At 34.6% G+C, this 27,793-nt stretch overlaps 1 protein-coding gene across 21 annotated transcripts in view; it reads left to right on the top strand.

The window, feature by feature from the left end:
- Positions 1-27,793, top strand: part of CLOCK (clock circadian regulator) — a 121,183-nt gene that overhangs the window by 64,138 nt on the left and 29,252 nt on the right. For 20 of the 21 annotated variants that reach the window (XM_045834234.1, XM_045834229.1, XM_045834232.1 and 17 more), the window contains 9 exons: positions 1,694-1,785; positions 7,030-7,119; positions 14,831-14,951; positions 16,491-16,604; positions 16,746-16,864; positions 18,631-18,713; positions 18,913-19,019; positions 24,193-24,340; positions 24,890-24,965. In XM_045834234.1, the coding sequence (XP_045690190.1) occupies positions 1,694-1,785; positions 7,030-7,119; positions 14,831-14,951; positions 16,491-16,604; positions 16,746-16,864; positions 18,631-18,713; positions 18,913-19,019; positions 24,193-24,340; positions 24,890-24,965 (950 nt within the window). Of the gene's footprint in view, positions 1-1,693; positions 1,786-7,029; positions 7,120-14,830; positions 14,952-16,490; positions 16,605-16,745; positions 16,865-18,630; positions 18,714-18,912; positions 19,020-24,192; positions 24,341-24,889; positions 24,966-27,793 lie in introns of those variants that run through there. The other variant, XM_045834235.1, reaches the window with a different exon arrangement.

Below are 27,793 nucleotides of genomic sequence, written 5' to 3'. Positions count from 1 at the left end.
ATGCAAACTTTTCAGCCTTTATTTCCAGGTAACTTCTGGATCTTTATTTTGCATGTCCCCAAACTCAACTCATTTAAAACTGAATTCATTTTGATTTTGTCAAGTCACCCTTTCTCTCAACATTTCTTTTTCTGTTTTTGCATCACCATCCTTTCACTCCCCTAGAACTCAAACCTGAAAAGATTTGCATTTTTTTTTCAGCTTTTTTATTCCTGTATCACAATGGCCAAACTCTCTTAATTCTTCGGAAAATATATCAAAATTGTCTTCATTTTTATTATCACCATTATCATTACATTTTATTGTACAAATAGTGTTCTTGCTACCTTGGTGTCCCTCATTACGCAGCACACTCAGCCCTTCAGACACTGTAGTTCCATAAATGATTGTTGAATGAAATGAAATAATATGCATTTTCCCCTGACAGTAGAGGATTAATTTTGGCAGTAAACAGACCAGGGTTTTCTTCCCCCCTTCCCCAAAATTAGCTGTAAAATTCTCACAAAAATAAAATTTACCTGAAACTGGAAGGGAATTCTTACATAATTATTACTAGAAAATAAACCTGTGCTCAACTAAACTTGATGGGATTTGCTTGTGGATTTAACTTTTTTTCTGAATGTTTATAATCAATGTGAATTTGACAAAGTATTGACTATATTCCACAGAATTAGTAGCTAGACTTTTTAGCTATTCTTCATATTCTAGTACAGGCATTTTTAATATGGCAGATTTTGAGCAGTAGTTTAATATGCTATATTTATATATATGGTCATAGAAAAGTCTGAACAACCTAGTTCATACTTTTCACTGCAAAGTATTATATATTTTGAAGGGTAAAATTCATGACATAGATTGATATTTTGCCTGTTGTTTCTTAATTTGTCTGCTTTTAAAAATGGAAACCATTTGTTACTGAAATAGTTCATGTTTCATCATTTATGAATAGCTTTGTCATAGCTAAATCCATTAATAACTAGTATGTTGCAAAATAAACTAATAATGTTGTTAAAATATTGTACCAGTCCAGGGATCTCCAAAGTTTTGACCAGCTTCTTACCACTAACAAAACATGCAAGGAGATACTAAGTGCAATTATTCTGAGATTATTATTATGAAGTTTTTGCCCCAAATCTTAATTTAGTCTTCTTGATTAATTAAGACTAGAGGGCCTCACTGGGAGGAACCTTTCTGCTTGGCAGGAGGCAGGCTGAAAGTCCTCTTTGTTAAAAGCAGACTTATCTCCTTGGCTTTTTTCCTACAGGCTCATGTCCTTGTGTCTGCCCTAGGTGCTACCACTTAAATGGCAAGGAAAGGAAAAGGAAAAAGAATATATTGCTAATGCTTGATCTATCTTCTTATTCTGAATTTTGTTCAGTCATTAGGTCAAGCAGGAAGCCGTCTTAGGCCTTTCAGCAACACATGCCATCACAGCTTCCCAGAGGAAAACCAGAGACTGGTATTTCCAGGAGACCAAATCCAAGGAGATAACTTGCCATAGTAGTTCAAATATTGCATCATACCAAACCTTTGACCTCCTGATACCTACCTAGAGCAATAAATGTTATTGCCTGTGGTTCTCATCTTAAATTAGAATGGGGAGAGAGAAGGGAACTTGGAGGACTTTTGTACCGCCACAGTTGCCTACCCCCTGTTGGAGTATGCCACTAATGTGTCAATAATCTGTTTACAGAAATCACTGCACAGTCAGATGCTAGTGAAATTCGACAGGACTGGAAACCTACATTCCTTAGTAATGAAGAGTTTACACAATTAATGTTAGAGGTATGTCCAGATTTAACTTTTGAAAAGTTTTATTTTCCTCAAAAAATTAATCACAGGGGTAACTAATTTTAATGTAGTTTCAATAATATTAATTTAATGTTGAAAAGTTTTAATTCGATGAAAATCAGTAAACTATATCTTAAAATTAGTGCAAGCATTGTAAGCAAACAGTACTATCTGATGAAGTAATGCCATATTTTTATATTTTCATTATTATCTGAATTTTTGAGAAGCTTAATAAAAGTCAGAGAACTATAGCTACCTGAACTATAGCTCAAGTCTCAACCTGAGACCACATTATCAGCATTCAAATGAAGAATAATGCATGTTATTCATCACACATTAAATATTATAAAATGCATCCCACTGGACAGTAGTAGTTTTTTAACAAATTAATTAAAATTTACCTAAAAACAATGTATAAAATGATAATAAATGAAGTATTTTGAAAATGGAAGACAAATGAAATATACCTTGAAAGGCAACTCTTGCTTTTTAAATTTTTTTTATTCATTTTTAGAGAGAAAAACATCAATTTTTTTGTTCCACTTACATTTATGCATTCATCAGTTTATTCTTATATGTACCCTGACTGGGGATTAAAACTGCAACCTCAAAAGGCAACTCTTAATTCAAGAAGAAACTTTTAAAAGGAAACAAGTAAATGTTCTTCTGTGACAAATTTATTTTTGAAAACAATTCAGAACATATTTATAATTGCAAAACTTCATATAGTAATGATAAAATATACAAAAATTTTGAGTCACTACTTTTTTACTTTTTAATGGTTTCCTGTGTAGGTCAATATAGATAACACCTATGCACACAAAGTATACAGAGTTCAGTATCTAAATTCTATGAAAACTTACAATAAATAGGAAATAGGAGCAGTATACTTTGGCAGTAATGGTTAAGGACAAGAAAAATAGATATATAACAAAATAATATAGAAAGAGTAGGAAAGCAATTGAGGTGGGATTGCAGATGTTAAATAATTTACATCTTTTGTCCTGCTGGTTCGGGTCTGTTCTACACTTTAAGCATTTATCTGTGTTATGTGTGCATAGGGAGGGACAAAAGTAGTTTTACAGTTATGAGTATGTGAAACAGAATGTATTCTTGTATTATTATTTATTATTTTCTATACAAACAACTGTAAACCTACTTTTGCTCTATCCTGTATATGTAATGGCTATGTCTCAAGTGTCTTTGTATAGCAACTGAAGTCTGAAGCAACCTAGAGTATTTTGCAAATTGAGTTATTTTTTTCTGTTTATACTTTGGATGGAACAGTTAATTGATAGATTAATTAAGTCTACATATATTCAGCAGAAATGTTAACATGATAATTTGTTGGAATATAAATATATTGCATATAGTTCAGCCTGCACTTAAAATCTGCAGTATACCTGGCCACTTTTCATATATTAACTCAGTGAATCCTCACAATAATCTTATGAAGTAGACCTATTAGTATCCCTTTCTTACTGCCAGATGAGGAAATTGAAGAACAAAGAGATTATGAAACTTGTCCAAAGTAGCATTTAGTAAGTAGGCCAGCCAGGACTTTTTGGCTCTCTGATCCCATGGCCTCAGCCCCTGTGAAACTTCTTTTCAGTGAAAACTAGCCATGGCACGGAACTTGTAGCTCAGTAACCTGCAATTAGTTCTTTAACTTAGTGAGTTATAAACCAAAAAATAGTTTCTGATTTTGTTAAATATTTTTTCCAAAAAGTAGTTTGACATTGTCCAAAATTATGTCTTTAGGTAATAAGTAGTGTGCTTATGAAAGGGTGCACACAGCTAATGTCTACAACAAAGGAAATAAGTAACTCAGTTAATTACTCTAATTTTATGATTATGTTTTCAGTATAGTTTATTAAGATATGTGGTAATCATTAACTACTTATCCTGCTTCATTGGTATTAAAAATTTCTTACAATTCATAAAGTTGTATACTATCTACATTCATATTAACATTAATGAAGGTAAGTCACCAGTTTACTAATAAGCTAAACAGAAAAGCATTGTATTTAATTTTGTTTACAATAATTAGATCTTTATTAATGCTAAAACATATGTAATACATATTTACTATTTAAAAAATAATATTTATGGAATGCAACAGAAAATTTGAACATATTTAAATTAGTTGTCTCATAATTATCCTCATAGCTTTTAGTATTGTATTCCTGGAAATGTTATATTTATTTATTTTTAATATGTCAAGCATATTTTTTATTTTTAGTGAGTGTTTATAACTATTAGGTAAATATGTATTCTAACATTAATATGCTAGGATTAAAGACTGTACATAAATATGTATATATACTGCAATTTGGGCCCAACTAACCTAGATGTGTTACTGTTGGCTAGCCACATGTATCAGATTATAGGTAGGCAGTGTAGAGGACCATTTTCAGCAGAATTTCAGATGCAGGCTATGTCTTGATCTTGGAATGTTAGAGCTGCTAGTAGAAGGTAGTTTGTTCACTTCAACCTCTTCATTTTATGGATGAGGCTTAGAGAATCTGCAGCTTGTCCAGGGTCAGATAGCTAGTTTAATGGAGGAACTAGGACTGAGATCTTAAAATTCACTTATAATTTATGTGTTGGCTGTTTCTCCCTCCATTTCTCCATTGCCATCTGTCTCTCCCTCTCTTTACTCTGTTGCAAGGAATATTCTTTGCAATCCTTAGCAGGGACATAGAATGTAGCCAAGGAAATCAGGGCAATTTAGCTTGACCTCTATGAAAGTCATCTTTATATGAAGTCATCTCTTAGTGTGTTGTTATTTCCCTCAGAAGCTGGTAGCTCTCTCTGGTCATGCACAAGTGAAGGGCTAGTGCCCCGTCAACTTCATTTTAGCTGTAGATCCACAAGGAGCTTCTGTCCCCTTCCCTGGGACTTCCATTTCAGTCTTCCCCAGATTAAACACTCACTAACAAACAAGGTTTACATAGTCCTTTTATTGTGGGTCAAGTAGATATCAAATAGGAAGACAAGTTTGAACTAAGGAGCCTTTACTTTATATCATACAGTGTGGAAGAGGGCTAAGCTTCACAGTCTTCAGTCTTGGGATGAGGATGTCCTTGTCTGGCTTGCTTCCTCTTCCATGTCTCTCTGATCTTCCTCGTCAAGGCCATCTTCAGGCCTTGCGTATCCATCTACTTGCTTCGGAAATGACATCCCTCCACTCAAAAGAAGTTTGGGCCCTGGTTCTATCATTGCCTTAAGAATTTGGCAGCCTACTGGTAAAGGCTTTGCTGAATTTTTGCCTGCTTTGAAAGAGGAAAGGGTAGGCTGAGTCCTAGGATTGGGAGTAAGTCCTTAAGAGTTCTGATTTCAATTTATTCTCTTTACCCAAGAGAGCTGGCACCCTGATTTTTAGCATATATCCTAAGAGCAAATACAGATCATCATAGTAAATACTAATTTGCTGTCAAATTTGATATAATGTAGCTTTACATGAGAAAAGCTGGTTCTTAATGACATCATTTTGACCCTTTTCCTTAAATTATAACTGGCATTATTATACTGAGTTGTTTTTATAAAATAATTTCATGAATTTGCATAAATTACAAGGTTTTTTATCCCCTTCTACATTAGCTAAGACTGGGTTTGTCTGAACCATTTTAGAAGGTAGTCATCTACTCAGAATAAATTCTTTGTAATATCCAAATCTCTCCCCCAATGAAAGGGAGGTGGGGATGCCTTTTTCCATACATTAAACATATATTTCAACAATTACTTAGAAATAGAGGGAGGTTGCTTTAGCTGTCAGCTCCATAAATTATATACAAGTAATTTTTATCTACTGTGTGCTACACATATGCTAGATGCTGCAGATACAATGTTGAAGAAGATAAATTTGGTTCTTACCAGAGAGTGCTGTCCTATGAGAAAGTCCTATAGTTAAAGAAGAAATCAAGTATAGTGTGATAACTGTTTTGAGAGAAGAGAAATTCCTCTTGCTATCTTTTCTGCTGCATACCTTCAGCATCTTCCCAACTGGATTTTCCTTTCCCTCAGCCTGCAAATATACTTCATTTACCTTTTTTTTCAAATGATTTTCCTTTGATATTTAGTTCCTTTAAAACTTCCATCTCTCCTTTCTTCCCTTCTAAAGTTCTTGATAGAGTGGTTTATAAATGCCCTCTGATCATCCACTCATCTCTAAATTCATTGTAATCTAATTTTCCTGTTGACATATCTTTTGAAAGTCACCAAATTCATTTCTTATCCTATTTGATCTTATTTTACTCTGAACCAAACCTCTTCCTCCTCATTTCCATTGTCATATCTTCTTGTAGTGACTTCCTCTGCGACAGTGGATTCTGTCTTCTCTGTCATTTTCTCTGGTATTTGTCCTCCTCATCCCCAACATGTAGGTAACTCCAAGAATTTGTCTGGCATGCAGATCTGCAGATCTCACTTCTTCAGCTGTCACTTTTGTGCCTAAGATTCTCTAATGAAAATAATTTATAATATATAAAGTACAGGATCGCTTTATTATTAAGTATTATATCCCCTGCACTGGCTTCTCTGCTGAACTGTAACTTCACATTTCTCAGTGTTTGCCTAAGTCCTTTCTTCTCTATTCTTAACACTCCTAATTTCATTCAGATTCTCATCAACTTCCGACTATTCCAAAAGCCACTGAGATTTTCCTTACTTATTTTTTTCCCGCTAAGTCCATTTTGCACACTACTTCCAGACCAGTCTTGAACAGAGTCCTTATATCTTAACCTGGCACTCCAAGGGTTTTCATGATCTGACCTCAGCCTACATTTTCAGCTGGATTCCATTTCACTTTATTCCTCATGTATTTCCCTACAGTTCAGTCATATACTCTCTGTTGATACATACAAAAGGTGATAAAGTATTTTTTATGTCCCAAAGACATATTATTGATGACACGTGTGTGCTTCAGAGATATTAGCATCTTTATATAAGTTCATCTTCATATAATATGTGAATGATAAAGGTAGAACATTAAGCCTATCTTTTAGAAACCAGCTGTTCAATTGATAGCCATAGAGTGTTTTTTTCTTTCCAAAAGCATTTTTAAATGCACAAAGATATATACTACACTGTGGAACTGTAAAGAGGAAAAACTAGCATTTTGATAATGCTCTGGAAATTTCCACATTACATTATTTGTTATTTAGTAAGTTAGATTTTTATTTCTGTGCAATGAAACATTTTTCTTTTCACTTAACTGACCATTATGTTTAATTTCAGGCTCTTGATGGTTTTTTTTTAGCAATCATGACAGATGGAAGCATAATATATGTGTCTGAGAGTGTAACTTCATTACTTGAACATTTACCAGTAAGTATAAAAATCCTGTGATCTCTTTCTTATTTGATGCCTATTATAAACATTGTAAAGCACTAGGAAATGTACCTCCAGAACAGTGCTGAATAATAGGCAGAGTGAGGAGAGCTCAAAATACAACGTCCGTGTTTTGACATGGGTGTGATTTCTCAGTTCAGTCATGAGTCTGTAATCTGTAGTAATTATTCATCAGTCGTTTTATTTAACCTCTCTTTGTCCTGCCCTCTTTTTTTTAATGCAGAGTTTTCAGTGTTTCCTTGTTAGTTAGGCTGGTGAAGATGTTGCTAAATCACTGAGAGTATCTTGAGAATAACTAAATTTCTACTGATATACTTGTTGCAGCTGGAGGAACTCAAATAATTTTCTCAAAAGAATGACTTAGAAGAACATACTTAAAGTAATAGGTACAGAACTTTTGTGCTATGTGGCTTGAATTGATAATGCTATAATGGCCATGTTCAATTTGTTATCAGTATGACCTTAAAGGTACACAATTAGAAACAAATTTAATTGTGTAATTTTGATAAAGATGGTGAATACCAGAATTACATGTTTGTGGTTTTACTCAACAGGTATTTATTGAATATCACCTCTCTGCTAGACACTGTTGGGTGTTCTGCTGCAGTTGATGGTTTTAATGAATTTGAAGTTTTTGTTTGATATGTAATGTTCTTATCTAAGATAGGACTTGCAGTATCAATATTCTAAAGTTACTTATAAATTACACTTAGAGTGTCTGTCTCTTGAAAATTTATAACAATACAAAATACCTGTTTCGTAAAGGTCTCTTTCAAGAGATTTTGGAAAGCACTATCTTCCTCCCTGTGATCACTTTGCCACTTCATAATTGATGCACAGAATGGATGCTTTACTTAAAAGACCAGATCCTAAAAGGATAAGTTTTTTATAGAAAGGCAGGCAGTAAGTAATTTGTTGATTTCTTTGGCTCACACAGAAAATGACTCGGCTTTAATGCTTTTCCAGGGGCTTTCTTTAACAGTAAACTCTAGTAAGAGGCGATTAGCCCAACATCTACAAATTGAGAGTAAACAGTGAGATTATAGAATATGTAAGTAAACTAGTACGGGCAGAGAAAAGGACAGATTGATTGACTGAGTGTTCTGGGCAACTCTTTTTTTAAAAATCACATAGTGAGAAAAGCTAGGAAAAGAAACCCACTGTAGGATTAATATATGATTAAAATAAGAGTAAGGAATTTAAATAAAGGTATAATTATATACTTTTTCACTGTATATAATTGCATAGATTTTCTTTTCATTATGTATTTATAGAAACTATGTAATCTTTTAAATTTTTTTTTAATTTAGTCATAATCAGAGCATCATTTACAGTGTGGTCACACTGTAAAAGCCTGCTTCTTAGGCACTTTCCTTGAACTTCATTCAGAATTAGATGCCCTTCCCCTTTTTTTCCTATATCACCTTATGCACGTTGCCATCATGACACAGTGAATTATAATTTTCTATGTATTAGGATAATTTTGGTAGGTGTATGCTTCTTAAATGCAGGAATTTTATCTCTATCTACATGGGCTAGCTAGTTTCTCAGGGAGGCATTCAATAATTTCTTATCGAATGCGTAAAAATGAGTAGGCTATTCGATGTGGCTGCTTTAAACAAATTCCTTTCTAATGGCACACTGGTGTTGAATCTTTAGTGAGGTAGAGTCTAATTGATTTTTGCAATAGATAACACGTGACAGATCTAGTTGGGATCTAAGCATTTGATCATTAACATTCCCTTCCTCAATGAAAACCCTCTTCACCTTTCCATTTCTTCCTGGATTAAAAAAAAAAAACTTTTTAGAATTGTTTTTAGATTACAGAAAAGTTAAGAAAATAGTACAGAGAGTTCCCACATGACCCACACCCAGTTTCCTCTGTTACTAACATTACCTGGATCTTTTTAATTGTTTGTATTAGCCAAAGTATCTAGACTGGCAGGTGAATTTTTGGGCAGAAGAGATTGCTGCTGCTGCTCCTGTAGACCCATTTCATTCCATACGAAGTTAATAGTATCCTTTATTGATAGTTTTTTTCTGCTCACCAGTTACTATGGATACTTACTTTCACATCACTGACATTGCTGAATTGTATATTACTTGATGGCTTAAAAATGTAAAACAGTGTTTTTTGCGGGGGTGGGGAATAGGAAACAAATGTTTTTTAAGGAGAAGAATATTTAGGATCAAATGTAAGGGGAAAAATACGTGACTTTCTCTTTTTGGGGTTGTCAATAATTAAACTGTAGTGGATGCTAAACAGAGGCTATAAAACAATGCTGTCCTTTCTTTGTGTCTTAATATACACACCTATTGTTTAAAATAAAATTTTGACTGTTGCAAGAAGGGAAAAAACATTAGCAAATCTCTGAGTTAGGTTTTAGTGTTTATAATTCAGTTTTGTTGAGAAATTAAAACTTGCCATCTTAATCAGTGGTCAGTAGGACTTCAAATTATAATTTAAACTTTAAATCTGATTATAACATTGCAAGACTGATTCTGTAAGTCCTGCAAAATAAAATGTTTTCTTAACTTTGTCACTTCATACTTAGTAAATCAGACACATTTAACCTATTTGTGGCTGACAATTGAGCATAGATGCTTTATTCATTTTGTGATTGGAAAGGAAACTTACAGATTTTTTTCTCCTGATCTGGCTTTGTATGACTAAGTTATAGGGTCATGCCATCTTAGTGCCTGAAATGATTTTAGACATCCTTAGCCTAACCCCTGTATGTTTTCAGCAAGAAATATGAACCTAGAGAAACTGGAGTTAACATTTGTGGAACTTTCAAGGCACCAAGTCAGTGTCTTACTTATATTACAAGCTTAATATTTGTAAAATTTTACAGGTAAAGATTGATTTCCTCATGCTTAGTTAAGTGTATTCCTCAGAAAGAATATATTAAATTTGTAACCAAGTAATATAGGGAAGATGATGAACCACATTATGCTTAACAGAGTCCAGATCTAAAAGGGCCACTATTAAGATACTGGGTGCGCCTTTTCTACTCCTCTTAATGTGATAGTTTGGAGATCTAAACACAAATGTCTTTTAAGAAAGTCAGTACAATCTTTATCTGAAATATGTAGAAATACAGTATAGAATTTTTTGAATAGTTACATAATTATGAAAGCTTATTTGGTAGGGTCAGAATGTTTCACACTTGTACATAAGGAACGCAATTGTTTAAAAAAACATGTTATGTTTAACATATCCTTAACTCTTTCTCCGAGGAGTTTTCAGTCCTTTCTAAGCAGCAGCTCTGTACAGCTATTATTTAACTGCCAGTGGCCTGTCTACCTGAGGGAAAAGATAATTGGTAACTGCATAATTTCCATAAAACAATCATATTAACCTAACATGTAGGAAAGACAGTCTATTGATTTATATCATACGAGTTAGTCAGCAGGAGTTACATTTCTTCATGAAAATGATTGAAGGAGATAAAAGGATCAAGATAGTTGTCCTTTTTTCTTTCATTTGAATCATCATTGCCCCCTTCGGGGCAATATCAAGTATGATTAGCTTCATTTAGAGATTTAATTTAATTTTATTTTTCATTTAGAGATTTTAATGTAGTGGTTAATGGAAAATTTGACACATTAGTTAATTAATTAGTTGCCTGGTAACTCTGATACTTCAGACAATAAAGCAGGGGTGTCAAACTCATTTTCACCGGGGGCCACATCAGCCTCTTGGGTGCCTTCAGAGAGCTAAATATAATTTCAGCTCCTTAGCGGTTAAGGAGTAGTTACATTTATACAGTCCTAAAATTATTTTGGCCCTTTGAAGGCAACTGTGAGGCTAGTTTGGCCCCCAGTGAAAAAGAGCCTGACACCCCTGCAATAAAGTTTTCAGGGGAAGTAGAATGGTGGGAAGGCAGTGCTGGTGATCCTATCACTCTGTACTAACCATTCATATTGGTTTTTTTTTTTTTTACTTTTTAAATATATTTTATTGATTATGCTATTACAGTTATCCCAATTTTTCTCCCCTTATTCCCCTCTACCCTGCACCCCCCTCCTATCAGCATTCCCCCACCTTAGCTCATGTCCATGGGTCATACACATAAGTTCTTTGGTTTCTCCACTTGCCATACTATTCTTAACCTCCCCCTGTCTATACTGTACCTGCCATTTATGTTACTTATTCCCTGTACCTTTTTCCCCATTTCCCCCCACCCCTTCCCTGCTGATAACCCTCTATGTGATCTCCAATTCTGTGATTCTGTTCCTCTTCAAGTTGTTTGCTTTGTTTTTGTTTTTGGTTGTTTTTTAGGTTCAGTTGTTGATAGTTGTAAGTTGTCATTTTACTGTTCATGGTTTTGATCTTTTTTTTCTTAGATAAGTCCCTTCAATGTTTCATATAATAAGGACTTGGTGATGATGAACTCCTTTACCTTGACCTTGTCTGGAAAGCACTTTATCCGCCCTTCATTCTAAATGAAAGCTTTGCTGGGTAAAGCAATCTTGGATGTAGGTCCTTGCCTTTCATGACTTGGAATACTTCTTTCCAGGCCCTTCTTGCCTGTAAGGTCTCTTTTGAGAAATCAGCTGATAGTTTTATGGGAACTCCTTTGTAGGTAACTGTCTCCTTTTCTCTTGCTGTTTTTAAGATTCTCCCCTTATCTTTAATCTTGGGTAATGTAATTATGATGTGCCTTGGTGTGTGCTTCCTTGGGTCCAACTTCTTGGGGACTCTCTGAGCTTCTTGGACTTCCTGGAAGTCTATTTCCTTTGCCAGATTGGGGAAGTTCTCCTTCATTGTTTTCTCAAGTAAAATTTTCAATTTCTTGCTCTTGTTCTTTTTTTTCTGGCATGCCTATGATTCAGATATTAGAATATTTTAAGTTGTGTCAGAGGTTCCTGAGCCTCCCCCCATTTTTTTTTTTTTTGAATTCTTGTTTCTTCATTCTGTTCTGGTTGAATATTTATTTCTTCCTTCTGGTGCAAGCCGTTGATTTGAGTCCTGGTTGTCTTCCCATCACTGTTGGTTCCCTGTACATTTTCCTTTATTTCACTTTGCATAGCTTTTACTTCTTCCTCTATTTTGCGACCATACTCATGCATTTCTGTGAGCATCCTGATTACTAGTGTTTTGAGCTCTGCATCTGAGAGGTTGGCTATCTCTTCATTGTTTAGTTGTATTTTTTCTGGCGCTTTGATCTGTTCTTTCATTTGGGCCATATTTTTTCTGCATCTTGGCGTGCCTATTATGTAGTAAGGGGCAGAGGCTTAGGTATTTACCAGGGCAGGGCAACCCACTTCCCTTCGTTGTGGCACTGTATGTGGGGGAGGGGTCCAAGAGGGAACAGTGCTGCTTGCTAGGTGCTTGGCTGGCTTTCAGTCACTTCTTCTGCTACCCACAAGCAAATTGGACCCTTCTAGTGCTGATTCTTGGGTGGGTGGGTTTGTGTATGTTCTAGGACCCTGTGGGTCTCTCCAGTGAACTCTCCTGTGAAGCTGAGAGTTTTCTGCCGCTGCTACAACCCCCACAGGCTTTTTCATTCAGAGGTTTTGAGGCTTTATTTTCCTTCACCGGAACTCTGGGTTGTGTAGTCTGTCTCACTCCCCATTTATTCCTCCCGGTTTATCTGCATGCAAATGTGGGACCGTCTGGACCACCAGCTGCCACCTCACTCGCACCGGTCCTCTAGCTGTCACCTTGCCATGAGTCTGCTCCACCCCAGCTGCCCATCTCTGCCTCTCCTACCAGGCTGGATGAATGTTTCTTCTTTAACTCTTTGGTTGTTGGACTTCCATACAGTTTGATTTTCTGGCAGCTCTGATTATTTTTTGTTTTTAAATTTGTTGTCCTTTTGGTTGTGCGAGAAGGCAAAGCTTATCTACCTATGCCTTTGTCTTGGCCAAAAGTCTCCATATTTTTTTTTTCTATGAGTATGAACCACCTATAAATTTAAAGCTGGAAAAGCAAGGGTAACATAAGTAAATTTATAATTTACTGAAGTAATAAAAGTAATTGCCAGTGAGAATAAATAATAGAGAACTATAATCTTTCAAAATAAAAGTTTTGGTTCTTTTTTTCTGTTAAAATGTTTAATGTACATTAATATCATATGCCTCTATTTTATTTTGTCAATAAAAGGCAGTTTTCTATCAGTTTTGTTACACATGCCTGAATTTTCAGTGTATAACTTTTAGAGGCTTTTCAGAGTTTGAGAAAAAATATTCTTGTTAAAAACAGGTATATTTTTAGTTTGGCTCCCCTAGTAAGGCCTTCACCAAGTAACTCTGTAATCTGGAATCATTTATTGTACTAATAACTGTTATATGCAATGCACAGTGTTAATGTGCCTTGATTTGAAGGGAGGGAAATAAAGATATGTAAGATAGGTCCTTTAGTTTACTTATGGGCAGTAGAATATAGATATTAAAATACAATTGACATATTTTTATTCAGAAATGAAAGATAGAAGTAATCACTACTGAAGGAATTTTATTATTTTTACTGTGGATTATGGTGTTAAAAGAATACTTTTTTGAAGGAAATAATTTTAACTGGATCTCTGAAAGTTGGAGGATACAATATGTGGAGAAAGAGGGGAAGGCTGTTCAGTTTCACGGCGTGGACTTCGAGGGCTGGAGAAGGGAAGTGTGGATGTATGGCTTGTATAGAAAAACACTTTCCCACTTCCCTCCTCCCCGCTCCCAAGTGGCTCTCTTGTTGTTTGAGGATTTTTTTTAAAGCTATGAAGCTGTTTCTTCAAAAAAATCTTTACAATGTTTAAAATATAAAAAAAAACAAAAGTGGAAGTGTTTTTATGAATACAAGGGGAAAGACCCTTAGCCCTGCCTTTGCGGCTCCTTTTCACTTTTCCTGCCCTCCACCCTCTCCTCTACACACAGTCCTTGAGGTGCCATCTCAGTATCCCCAGGATTCCACAGAGCAGTTTGAAAATTTAGAAAAACCGAATGGAATACACTGGATTTGGCAGTAAATGTGAGGTTACTAATTTGTTTTGTTGTCAGTGGTTCTGAGGATAGGAACTATCATACTGATCTTTGGTTCCATAGCTATGGCACATTGCAGGCACCCTGTTTGTCAAACTACAGTTGATGAGTGAATCATAACTAAAGCCATATTTGAGCAATGATTATGTTTAACATATCGCTTGCAGTTTGGGGGAGGGGTAGCTAAGGGCAGGACTTTTTAACAGTGGGTTATAGGATAAATGGCTGGAAATAATGAAATAAAAAAGAAAGGACACTTTGGACAGTTAAAATGACACCTAAGTCAAATCTCTTTGCCCAGTCTGTGACTAGTCCTTTGGTCCATTGCTGTAGTATATACCACCATAAAGTACCAGAGATTCGGAAATTTGGTAGGGCTATGTCTTGTAGCCAAAGATTTTTCTAATCAACTTTCTTAGTCCTGTTATATTTTAAATATTCAAATTTGGTGAAACTCACCTGTTGGTATCATTTATCAAACTTTCCAGGTCATATTAATCATGGATGTGATGACATTAGTATCAGAGGCAGGGAGGTCATGTTAACTGTCTTCTGCTTTCTCTTGTTTTTAGAGTTGTGTTCTGTAACTCGATATTTGTCAGTTTTCACAAATAATCAGAAGTTAATTGCATATTTACCTGATGTTTTAAGAGTAATATACTTTTGAAATGAGTCACTAAAGTTATTTTCTTGAATTTCTTTTTTTCAGTCTGATCTTGTGGATCAAAGTGTATTTAATTTTATCCCAGAGAGTGAACATTCAGAGGTTTATAAAATACTCTCTACTCATCTGCTGGAAAGTGACTCATTAACCCCGGAATATTTAAAATGTAAGTAGCAGCTGTTACGCCAAAAGCTAATTATATTTGGTTATGTTATACTTTGTGACTATGTTATACTGTTTTATGATTTTGTGACAAACGCAGATATGTTTAATTAATTAACACATAGCATCATTCCATATACCTTATTAGAACATTTAAAAATTTTAGAAATATATAATATGGAATTATTACTGTATCTTAAAGTCTATTCTAGAGTATATTGAAATCCCATCTCTTATTTTATACTAGTTAAGCCATAAAATTGTATTTTACACAAAAATAGAACTATGCAATATATTTTTATTTTTTAAATAAAGTATTTTATGTAATGAGAGAAAATTAAACATTCTCATTTTCACTATAATCAGCCAGTAGGACACTGAAACTGGGGAAAAAAAGACCTTCTGTATTTTTAAAAATTATTTTTCTTAAGATTTTATTTATTTTTAGAGAAAGGGGCGGGAGTGGGAAAGAGAGGGAGAGAAACATCGACTGGTTGCTTCTTCCATGCCCCCAACCAGAGATCTGGCCCATAACCCAGGAATGTGCCATGACCGGAAATCAAACCAGCAACCTTTTGGTTCATAGGCCGACGCTCAATCTAGTGAGCCACACCAGCCAGGGCTAGAGTTATTAAATAAAGAAAATTGTTTGCTTTCATAATTAAAAAATCACTTATTGGATATATCTTATGTGCCAGGCACTTGTGCAGTGTCATAGAAGTGCCAAAAATAGTTTCTGCCTTTGAGAACTACAAAATAAATATTGTGGCATAATCAGACATTTTTCCTAGATTCATTGGATAAATTAATTTGACCAGATAGTTTATTTTCTTCACTAAATTATCCTCTTTAAAATCTGAAATTATTATAACACTATATTTGGTCATTAGTTATTAGGTATTTTCTTCAATCACTTTTTTCATGATTTTTAATTTGAAATTAAATGGTAATACTGATACTAATTATTTGAAAAGTTATTGGTATTTTGAACCCTCAAATTCTATAGAAAACTAACTGTCCAAGAATTAAGATACATACACATACACACAAATATATGTGTGTGTATATAAGTATGTATGAATGTATACCTTTGGTGTGAATGGGTAGCTTGTTGGAAGAAAATGAGAAGAACTAGAGACCAGGAGCAAATTTAAAAGTAGGAAGAAATGACTCAAAGAAGAGAAGGTATGGATGCTAAAGGAATGCTTAACAGTGGTGTGGTCCTGGTCCCAGAGAAAATCATGTGTTCACAGTAGACATAGGAGCATTAACTTTAATATGGGAAGCAAAACTATTCTTTGAAATTAGAGTGAAGTATGAGTAGAAAGAACAGTAAAAATGGGGAAACACGGAGTTGCTTATATCTGTTTTCTCTATTAAGGATATGAGATCATCTCCTAAAGGTACTACACTTATGGACTAAATAAGATGTCATTGAGGACTGCTGTTGGAGAAAATATTATAAACTTATACAACTTTTATAATTATTTCATGGGTTACAGCACTCATGATAAATCACAAATATATTTTTTCTCCCCCTCAGCAAAAAATCAATTAGAATTCTGTTGTCATATGCTTCGAGGAACAATAGACCCAAAGGAGCCATCTACCTATGAATATGTGAAATTTATAGGAAATTTCAAATCTTTAAACAATGGTGAGTTAAAATACTTCTCTAAAATGTATTTTAGTCTGATATTCCATCATGCTGTCAAAGACATGATGTCAATGTTTGAACATCAATAATAACTAAATTTTACCAGAGTAAGTGATAATACATACTTTGTTATTGTTTTAGTATCTACTTCCGCGCACAATGGTTTTGAAGGAACTATACAACGCACACACAGGCCTTCTTATGAAGATAGAGTTTGTTTTGTAGCTACTGTCAGATTAGCTACACCTCAGTTCATCAAGGTATGTTTCTAATTTTATTTCCTAAAGGGGATTTAATTTTATATTTTGAGAGCCACCTTTATGTAAATTTTTTGCTGTTTCCAGAATAACTGAAACATCCTGAAAACATTAAAGGTAGTGATGGCCAAGAGTCTTCAACTATACATGATCATAATAATTTTGAAGCAAATAATGACTTACCAAGGCACTTAATAAATTATAGAATTCCATTTTGAAATATATGTCCTTTGCTGCTAACCAGTAGTTATATATCTCTGTTGTCCTGCTTTTGTGTAAAATATTAGGATGCTTTTTTGTATAGTTCATAACCTCATTAAAGGGGAAAGGCCAAAAATGTAGGTAATTTTAAAGATTGTTTTTTGGAATTTTCTTTAGAAATATACAAGTGGCTTTTTACTGCATGTAATTTACCTTTTCAGTTTTAAAATTTTAAATAATTTGTTTTTATTTCATGGGTCCCACAAGCAGATGATTAGTAGCAAAGTGGAACAGTGAAATAATTCAACCACTAGAAGAAAGTGACTGCAAGTAAGCCAGGCTGAGATTTTTAGGGGAGATACCATATTGTAGGACAAAGTGATGAATTAGCAGTGAGAAGATCTTAAACCAGTCTCACTCTTCTTGTTTTAATCTTAGGAAATAAAAGCTGTGGATAATATTAAGTGCTTATTACATGCTGTATACTTTACATGCATTATCTCCTTTAATTCTTAAAACAACCCTATAGGTAGATGAGTAGTGTGATCCTCATTTTATATAGAAGGAAACTGAGGCTTAGGAAAGTTAAGTTACTTTCCCAAAGTGAAAGCTATTAAGTGACAGAACTGGAATTGATTCTAATTCTTTTTCTCTCAAAGTCCATACTCTTTATCACTGCATTGTGCTAGGGAAGATCATTCAAGGACTCAGAGGCAGGTTGGAATACAGTGTTGAGTATGACTAGAGTCTAGGGTTATCGTGTGTGTGGAGGGAGTGGAGATCATGGGAAATGATGTTAGAACAGTCAGCAGAGGCCAAAAGTGAAATGTGTATGTTTCTTTGTTTCTCCATGCTGAAGATTTCAACTTTAGCCAGCAGAATAAGGAACCACTAAGGTTTTTAAGCTGGGAAGTTACGTAATTGTGTTTAGGTGTCAGTAAGGTAATTGTGGCCAGAACAGAATATGGGTTGAAGGACAAGGAGACCTGTTTGGAGAGATGCTATGGCAGTATTGTGAACCAGTGATGGCAAAGGGCTGAAGTCTAAACCTGAGACACTGAAGACGAATAGGATCAAATAGATTTTTTTTTAACTTAGGTGAATTTGAAAGGATTTAGTAGTAGGCATTTAGGTGGTGAAAGGTGAAGACAAAAGTGCATTGTGGCTCAGATTGCTGGATTATTGATACGACATAGGTATATTTTGTAATGAGATGGAGAATCATTTTAGCTGGGTATAAGGAATAAGGCATTAAGCTCATTTTAGGAAATAGTGACTTTGTGATGGGGAACATCTAGACAGTTAGAAATGTGGAACTGTAGTTCAGGAGAGAGATCTGATTTCAGAATTAGGATTTGTAGGCATGCGAATAAATGGAGAAATATGTAAAAGAAGTACTCCTAGAAGCCTGCATTTATTTATTGCCACATTTATAGTACTAGAATATAAAAATGTGTTAAAAATTGCTTGAGGAAAAGTTATCTAATAATGATTTTTATGGCTAACAATATTTAGGATTCTTAGGACAGAAAAGTATTTCTGAATTTTAATTATTAATTTATTTGTAGGAAATGTGCACTGTCGAAGAACCCAATGAAGAGTTTACATCTAGACATAGTTTAGAATGGAAATTTCTATTTCTTGATCACAGGTAATTCCATTTTTAAATTTCATAAAAAGGTAATAGTCATATAAGTGTTTAAATTAATGGATTTCAAGGACAAACTTTTTCTAATCTTGGTAAGTCCATTATCCATTTTACAAAAAATAAAAGTTCCCCTTAAAATTGATTTCTAGTTGGAATATTCCTCATTATGGAAAGTTATAATACTGTTTTATATGTTATTTAGGGCACCACCCATAATAGGATATTTGCCATTTGAAGTTCTGGGAACATCAGGCTATGATTACTATCATGTGGATGACCTAGAAAATTTGGCAAAATGTCATGAGCACTGTAAGTAGAATTTAATCTTTCTAGTGATGATAACTGTATTTAATCCTATAAACAACTATTGTATTAATTGAAAGTGTTAAAAAAGAGACTTCTAACCATTTTATATTTTGAAACATAATAGATTGTATTTTATGTGTATAACCAGTCCAGTAAGAATCATAGCTTAAGTTTAAATTAAACTGGTTCCTCCTTTACATATTTCAGTCTGTAATAGTAAGTACAGTTTTATAATAATGATATCTAATAAACCTCATTCTGAAGTGTATAAGTGCTACATCTGGAGTAAGAGAAGTAGATTTTTTTGAGAATGCAGTAGTATGTCAAAAAATTAGAATACTTTATAAATTCTGAGTTACAAGTATTGTAAGTCTATCCAGGAGGTAGGTACACATTTTTAGAACCTTGCCGGAAACTCATAGTGAGGGCTTAATGTTACCTGTCATTATTGTTACTAATAGCAGAAGCATTGTCTCACTGTGCCCTGCATTATTCTGAACAGTTTATTCATCACCACAGCTCTAGAAAGTAGATACTATTATTTTTTCTGCAAGTAAACTGAGGCACAGCAAGGCCAAGTAATTTGCCCACAATCTGGTAAGTGATTGGTGGTAGCGATGGGATTAGAGTCTAGACCTACCCCATGACCATATATGCTAGTTATGCTTTGTTTTAGTCATAGGTTTTATTTGTTCCTTATCCTCCTCCCCAAATAGCCTCTAAAACTCTAGAGATTTAAGATATTTTCATGATGCCTTAGGCCATATGAAACTTAAGCATGTTTTATGATGGCATCAATCACATGGAAAATTTTTAGAGTGAAGTCATTTTAGCGTAAAAGAAAATATTACTTACATCAAACAATATGGACACTAAGCTCATGATGACACACACACACACAGAGAAATTGATACTGATTCTTGACCAGCACTTAATAAGTTAGTTGATTGAATGCTAGTCCATACAAAATGGATTTTGTGGTCAAGGAAGACTAGAAAACACTTCGTAATCAATCCATTACCCCTTCCCCTCATTCACTCCTCTGAATCTTGACATACAGTATCATTCTTAAGTTTTTGACAATACTAAATAAGCCTGTTTAACAAAGTTTCCCAAATTAATTTAACTATAACTTCCCCCTGCCTTTTTATGGCTTAATATCTGTTAAAAGGCTGCAGAACTTACAATCTGCAGAGTGTTTGGGGAAATACTGTCAGAACAAAAGACACACAGACTAAAAGTAAAGGCATGGAAAAAGATATTTTATGTAAATGGAAATTTTAAAAAAGCTGGGGTACAAATACTTATACCTGACAAAAGAGACTTTAAAACAAAGGCTATGGTAAGAGACAAAGAAGGACAGACACTACATAATGATACAGAGAGCAATCCAGCAAGAGGATATAACTCTTATGAACATTTATGTTCCCAACATAGGAGCATCTAAATATACAAAGCAAATCTTGTGGGCATAAAAGGAGAGATTGACAGTAATACAGTCCTAGGAGGGGATTTAACACCCCATTACAGTCAACAGGTAAATCTTCTGATCAGTAAATCAACAATGAAGCAGCAGTCTTAAATGACACCCTAGATCAGATGGATTTAATTGATATTTTCAGAGCATTTCACCCCAAAGCAGCAAAATATGCATTCTTTTCAAGTTCACATGGAACATTTTCTAGGATAGACCACATGTTAGGACACAAAACAAATCTCAGTAAATTTAAGAAGACTGAAATCATATCGAGCATCTTCTCTGACCATAATGGTATAGAACTAGAAATAAATGACAAGAAAAAAACTGAAAAACACACTAAGACCTGAAGGCTAAAATAAAATATTACCAAACAAGGAGATCAAGGAAGAAATCAAAAGATGCCTTAAAACAAATGAAAATGAGAACACACAACCCAAAAATTATGGGACACAGCAAAAGCAGTCCTAAGAGGAAAATTCATAGCATTACAGGTGTACCTCAAAAAAATAAGGAAAATCTCAAATAAATTATCTAACTTTACACTTGAAGGAACTAGAAAAAGAACAAAGCCCAAAGTGAGTAGAAAGAAGGAAGAAGTAAATGAAAAAAGTCTAAAAAAAAAACAACACAAAAGATCAGTGAAACGAAGAGCTGGTTCTTTGAAAAGATAAATAAGATTGACAGTCTTTAACAAGAGTCATCAAGAAAAAAAGAGAGAAAACCCAAATAAACAAAAATGAAAGAGGAGAAGTAACAACTGCCACCAAAGAAGTACAAAGGATTGTAAGAAAAGATTACAAACAACTACAAGCCAACAAATTGGACAACTTTGATGAAGTAGATAAATTCCTGGAAGCATACAGTCTTCCAAAACTGAATCAGGAAGAATAAGAAAATCTGAATAGACTGATTAAAACTAATAAAACTGAAGCAGTAATTTAAAAACTCCCAACAAACGAAAGTCCTGGACTGGGTACATTTTACCAAACATTAAAGAAAAACTTATACCTGACCTTCTCAAACTATTCCAAAAAATTCAAGAAGAGAGAAGACTCCCAAGCTCATTTAAGAGGCCAGCATTATCCTAATTCCAAAACCAGATAAAGAAACTACAAAGAAAGAAAATCATAAGCCAATATCCCTGATGAACATAGATTCTGAAATCCTCAACAAAGTATTAGCAAACCAGATCCAGCAATACATTAAAAAGATCATACACTATAATCAAGTGGGATTTATTTTGGGAATGCAAGATTAGTACAGTGTCCACAAATTAATAAATGTGATATATCACATATATTGCATAAACAAAATGATCATATCAATAGATGCAGTAAAAGCATTAGATAACCCCCAGTGCCTATTTATGATAAAAACTCTCAGCAAAGTGGGAATAGAGGGAATATACCTCAACACAATAGAGACCATATATGGCAGACCCACAGCCAGCATCATACTAGTGGGCAAAAACTAAAAGTGTTTTCCTTAAGATTGAGAATAACCCAGGGATGTCTGCTTTCACCACTGTTAATTCAACATAGTACTGGAAGTCCTAGCCACAGCAATCAGATGAAGAAGAAATAAAAGGCATCCAAGTTGAAAAGGAGTAAAACTCATTATTTGCAAGCGATGAAATACTGTACATAGTGAACCCTAAACATTCCACCAAAAGAACTACTAGAACTGATTAGTGAATTCAGTAAAGTAACAGGATACAAAATAAATATCCAGAAACTAGGTGCATTTTATACACTATCAGCACTAGTTGCATTGCAATAATGAACTATCAGCAAAGAACCCTAAGAAAACAACTCCATTTACATGTGCATTAAAAAAATACCTAGGAATAAACTTAACCAAGGATGTTAAAATTGTAAGACACCAAAAGAAATTGAAGAATATAAATAAGCATATACCGTATTCATGGATTAGAAGAATTAACATCATTAAAATATCCATATTACCCAAAGCAATCTGTGGTTCAGCACAATTTCTATCAAAATACCAATGGCATATATCACAGAACTAGAATAAATACTCCAAAAATTTATATGGAACCATAAAGGATCGAAGTAGCAGCAACAATCTGAGAAAGAAGAACAGAGTTGAAGGAATCATGCTACCTAATATCAAACTATACTATGAGTCCATAGTTATCAAAACAGCATGATAGTGGCATAAAAACAGACATTGATCAATGGAACAGAATAGAGAGCCCAGAAGTAAACCCACACCTTTATACTCAATATTTAAAAAAGGAGGAAAAAACATACAATGGGCTAAAGATAGTTTGTTCAATAAATGGTGTTGGGAAAATTGGACAGATATATGCAAAAAAACTAGACCACCTTCTTATACTATAAAAAAGAATGAAAATGGATTAAAGGCTTAAATGTTAGACTTGAAACCATAAAAATCATTGCAGAAAACATAGGCAGTCAAATCTCAGATATCTCTCATAGCAGATTTTTTTCTGATATATCTCCCCAGGCTAGGGAAACAAAAGAAAAAATAAACAAATAGGACTACATCAAACTAAAAAGTTTTTGCACAGTAAAGGAAATCATCAACAAAATGAAAAAGACAACCCAGTAAATGGGAGAATGTATTTGCTAATGATACATCTGATGGGGGTTAATATCCACAGTTTATAAAGAACTTATAAAACTCAACACCAAAAATACCCAAACAATCCAATTTAAAAATGGGCAAAAGACCTGAATAGACACTTCTCCAAAGAGGACATAACAGGTGACCAACAGATACATGAAAAGATTTTCAATGCTACTAGTCATCAGAGAAATGCAAATTGAAACCACAATGAGATATCACCTCACACCTGTCATAGTGGCTTATCACCAATAAATCAATAAGTAATCAAGTGTTGCCAAGGATGTGGAGAAAAGGGAACCCTTGTGCACTGTTGGTGGGAATGCAGATTGGTGCAGCCGTTAAAAATGTGCCTGCCTTTGTGACCCAGTGATTCTGGGTCACATTCAAAGAATACTGTCAAAGAAACTCAAAACACTGACTTGAAAGCATATATGTACCCTTACGTTCATTGCAGTGTTGTTTACAATAGCCAAGATTTGGAAGCAGTCCAAGGGTCCATGAGTAGATGAGTGTATAAAAAAGCTGTGGTACATTTACACAATGGAATACTACTCGGCTGTAAAAATGTGGGAAATCATACTTTTTGTGAGAGTATGAATGGACCTGGAGAGTATTATGCTAAGTGAAATAAGCCAGTCAGAGAAAGACAAGTACCATATGATTTCACTTGTATGTGGAATCTAACAAACAAAATTAACCAACCAGTAAGATAAATAGAAACAGACTCATAGATACAGAGAATGGACTGACAGTGTCAGAGGAGAGGGAGATTACTTATTGCTATTACCTTCAATATATCTAGGCAGGAGGAAGTCAATGTGTGAATACTTCATTGAGTATTTAGAAATTTATTGTGTATGAAGAGTATCTAAGCTCAGCAATATTTATCTGTAGGTTGGACACTGTGGAAGAGTAATTGCTTGAGACCTTATATATATACAGAATAGACTTTTCTTATAATTGATATATATGTTACTGAAAAGCTAGAAGAATTATATATATAGATATAAATATAAATTATACTCTACTAAAAAGAAGATTTATTACTTACAATATGAATCAAAAATGTTTTTGTCTTTTTAGTGATGCAATATGGGAAAGGCAAGTCCTGTTATTACAGGTTCCTGACCAAAGGACAACAGTGGATTTGGCTTCAAACTCATTATTATATCACTTATCATCAGTGGAATTCAAGGCCAGAGTTTATTGTTTGTACTCACACTGTAGTAAGGTAAATTCTTTTATAGAATTTCTGAACTACAGAAATACCCATGTGGAGTATTAACAGTGAATTTTGTATGTATAACTCGTTAATGAACTACAAAATGGTTTTCCTCATTTTTGACACACTTTTAATGTATTATTAAATTTACCTACATACATTATATAGCAATAAAATGTAGGTATATATACATATATAATTCTCACCACAAATTTTACGGTTAGAGCAGCAGTTGTAACTATTTTATGTACCACAGTTAATCATATAAAAGGAAAACTGGAGTAGACAAGCATACTCTTTCTTTATTTAATTTCTCTTAATTTAAGAACTGTGCAGTTACAGATTATTTATATTAGATATAGAAAAATGAAATTCAAGTTAAGATGTTACACACTATATCTTAATTGTAAATATGTAGTACCTTTATGTAGCACATGGAAAATAGCCTAGAATGAGCAATGAGCTAGTAACACTGACAAACACTGAATGAGTGCAGATCTGCAGTATTTTAAATGCACGCCAAACACTAAAATTCTATTTTTTTTTTTTAATTTGTAGTTATGCAGAAGTTAGGGCTGAAAGACGACGAGAACTTGGCATTGAAGAGTCTCTCCCTGAAACAGCTGCTGACAAAGTATGTAGCTCACAGTTTAAGTAAAATTATTTCTTTCCCATGAAAAATAAGACTCAATAATTTATAGGAAATTTAATTTGTATGAAAAATAATTTATATGAAAATTATTTTCTCACTTGTGACAGGGTTAAATTTTAAATTTAATATTAAAAAATTTTTCTGCTTCTAAAAAGGATTTGAAGGGTCAGCCCTTGCCAGGTGGTTCATTTAGTTGGAGAGCCATCCTGTACACCAAAGGGTCATGGGTTTGATTCCTGGTCAGGGCACATACCTAGCTTGCGGATTACACCCCCTGTTGGGGCACATAGGGGAGGCAACCAATTGATGTTTCTCTCTTACATCAGTGTTCCTCTCTCTCTCTTTCCCCTTTCTTCTCTTTCTAAAATCAATAAAAACATGTCTTCAGGTGAGGATTTAAAAGATTTGAAGGGTCTTCTTTTTAGTGGTAATCAAATGACAGGCATGTGCAGTCTCAGATTTAAACTAACCTTTATTTATTGCCTACAATATGGTAGGCTATGGCTAGGTTCTTTATATGAATTATAAAACAACTTTAACACCTCAGACATCCTTACCTGGTAGGCAGTATCCCCACTTGGAAAATATTGGAACTGAGGTTTTTAGAGATAGGTAGCCTTCCCTAAGAACACATGGCTGGGAAGTTATAGTCAGAATTTGAATGCTGGTTTCTTTTATCATTATATCATGTAGAAGTGTAGTATATTAGCTACCTATGGCTATGTAACAAAACTTAATGGTATAAAATAACACAGTTACTAACTCATAGTTTCTGTGGTTAAGAATCCAGGCAGTTGAGTTGGGACCTCTGGTTCTGAATTGGTTATGAGGCTGCAGTCAAGGTGTCAGCTCAGGTTCTCTTACAAGGCTGTAGTCAAGGGTCAGTGGGGGCCACAGTTATCTCAAGGATCAATTGGGTCAGAATCTCACCTAGGTGAGCTTGTTTTCCAGGCTCACCTTGGTCAATGGAAGGATCTGATTCCTCACATATATTTGGACTGAGGACCTTGACTCCTTGCTGACTGGTAGCTACTGTTCACCCTCAGTTCCTTTCCTGGTGGCCCTTTCCATCAGAGCAAGTATGCAAGAAGATCCAGAGACAGAAAATTCAGCAAAATGAAAGTCAGAGTGTTTTGTAACCTAATCATGGAGGTGATATCATGTCCTGTACACAAGAAGCAAATCACTAGGTCACCCTACAGTCATGGGGAGGAATTATAAGAGTGTGACTACCAGGAGGTGTAGGACCCATCATGAGGCATGTCAGAGGTTCCCCAGCACGGGTATTTTTGATCTGAAGAAAATAAGTGAATTTAAAATAGTCAAGAATCTATATAAAAAGTGTGATAAACAGGCAGCCTGCCAGGGGACAATATGAGGTATTATCCTTCAGTCGTTCAGTAAACTTCATTAAGTACCTTGTGTGTGCCAGGAAGTACTGAGCATGGTTCATGGATCTGATGTGAAAGAATGTTTCAGTGACTACCAAGCCCTTATTATATGAAATGTTAAAGGGACTTATCTAAGAAAAAGAAGAAGATCAAAAATACGAACAGTAACATGACAGCAAACACAACTGTCAACAAACGAACCTAAAAAAAAAACAAAAACAACTAACTATGCAAACCACCAGAACAGGAACAGATTCACAGAAATAGAGATCACATGGAGGGTTATCAGCTGGGAGGGGGAGAGAGAGAATGGGGGGAAAGGTACAGGGAATAAGTAGCATAAATGGTAGGTACAAAATAGACAGGGGAGGTTAAGAGTAGTATGGGAAATGGAGAAGCCAAAGAACTTGTATGTATGACCCATGGACATGAACTAAAGGGGGGGAATGATGATGTGAGGGGGGTACAGAGTGGAAGGGAATAAAGGGGAGAAAAACAGAACAACTATAATAGCATAATCAATTAAGTATATTTTTAAAAAGCTTTGTATATACAAAAGAAGATTCAGTATATTTTAATAAAAGAAATTTTCTGAGAAAAGTGCTTAAATCTAGGGTTTCTGAAATGAGAACCATCATAGAAACTGAAGTAATACAGATTGTTACCCCATGACTCTTCTTTTTCCCTCATGCCAGTATTCAAGCCTAGCAAATTCAACTAGCCCTACTTCCAAATACATTCCAACTGTCTCCTTTCTTACCATGTTTACTGTTATCACCATGGTCCACTGGGAGTTTAGGGAAGAGGTCCATTTGAAATATATTTTTAAGAAACTTCAATGCGTGGGTGGATTTAAAGTCGAGTCCAAATTTGATCACCCAGGGAATGGATATAAAGAGAGATGACAACCAAGTACTAAGCGTTAGTGTTGGGGTACTCCAGCAGTAAGAGGTGAGGGGGACAAGGATGAACCAACCACAGAGGAGATCAAGGGGAAATAGCCAGTGAGGTAGGAATAAAACCAAAAAGCTAAATTGTCCTAGAAGGTGTATGGATTGAATGACTGAGGTGGAATAGAGGAAAAGCTTGGAGATGAGGAGTTCCTAAGAAGCAGAGAGGCCAGGCAGGACAGGCTATTGGGTGAATCATCCCTGTGGATTTTCGAATTCTGTAGAAAGGTCAGAGTTAGGATGAAGAGGAAGATTTTGAGCAGCCAGAGATGGTCTATAAACTAAAGTGACATCTTTATTGTGTTGTTTTCTTTGTTTACACTTTCTTTATTGTTTTAATGTGATAAAATACACAACAAAATTTACCATCTTAACCAATTTAAAGTGTACAGTTCAGCAGCATTAAGTACATTCACACTGGTGTGTAGCCGTCACCACCATCCATCACCAAAACCTTTTCATCTTTCAT

This window comes from Phyllostomus hastatus, unplaced genomic scaffold, assembly GCF_019186645.2.
Source record: "Phyllostomus hastatus isolate PE091 unplaced genomic scaffold, TTU_PhHast_1.1 phas_contig_196, whole genome shotgun sequence".
NCBI classification, from domain to species: Eukaryota; Metazoa; Chordata; class Mammalia; order Chiroptera; family Phyllostomidae; genus Phyllostomus; species Phyllostomus hastatus.
The sequence above is the reverse complement of the archived record's forward strand: the minus strand, read 5'-3'. Positions and strand labels throughout refer to the sequence as shown.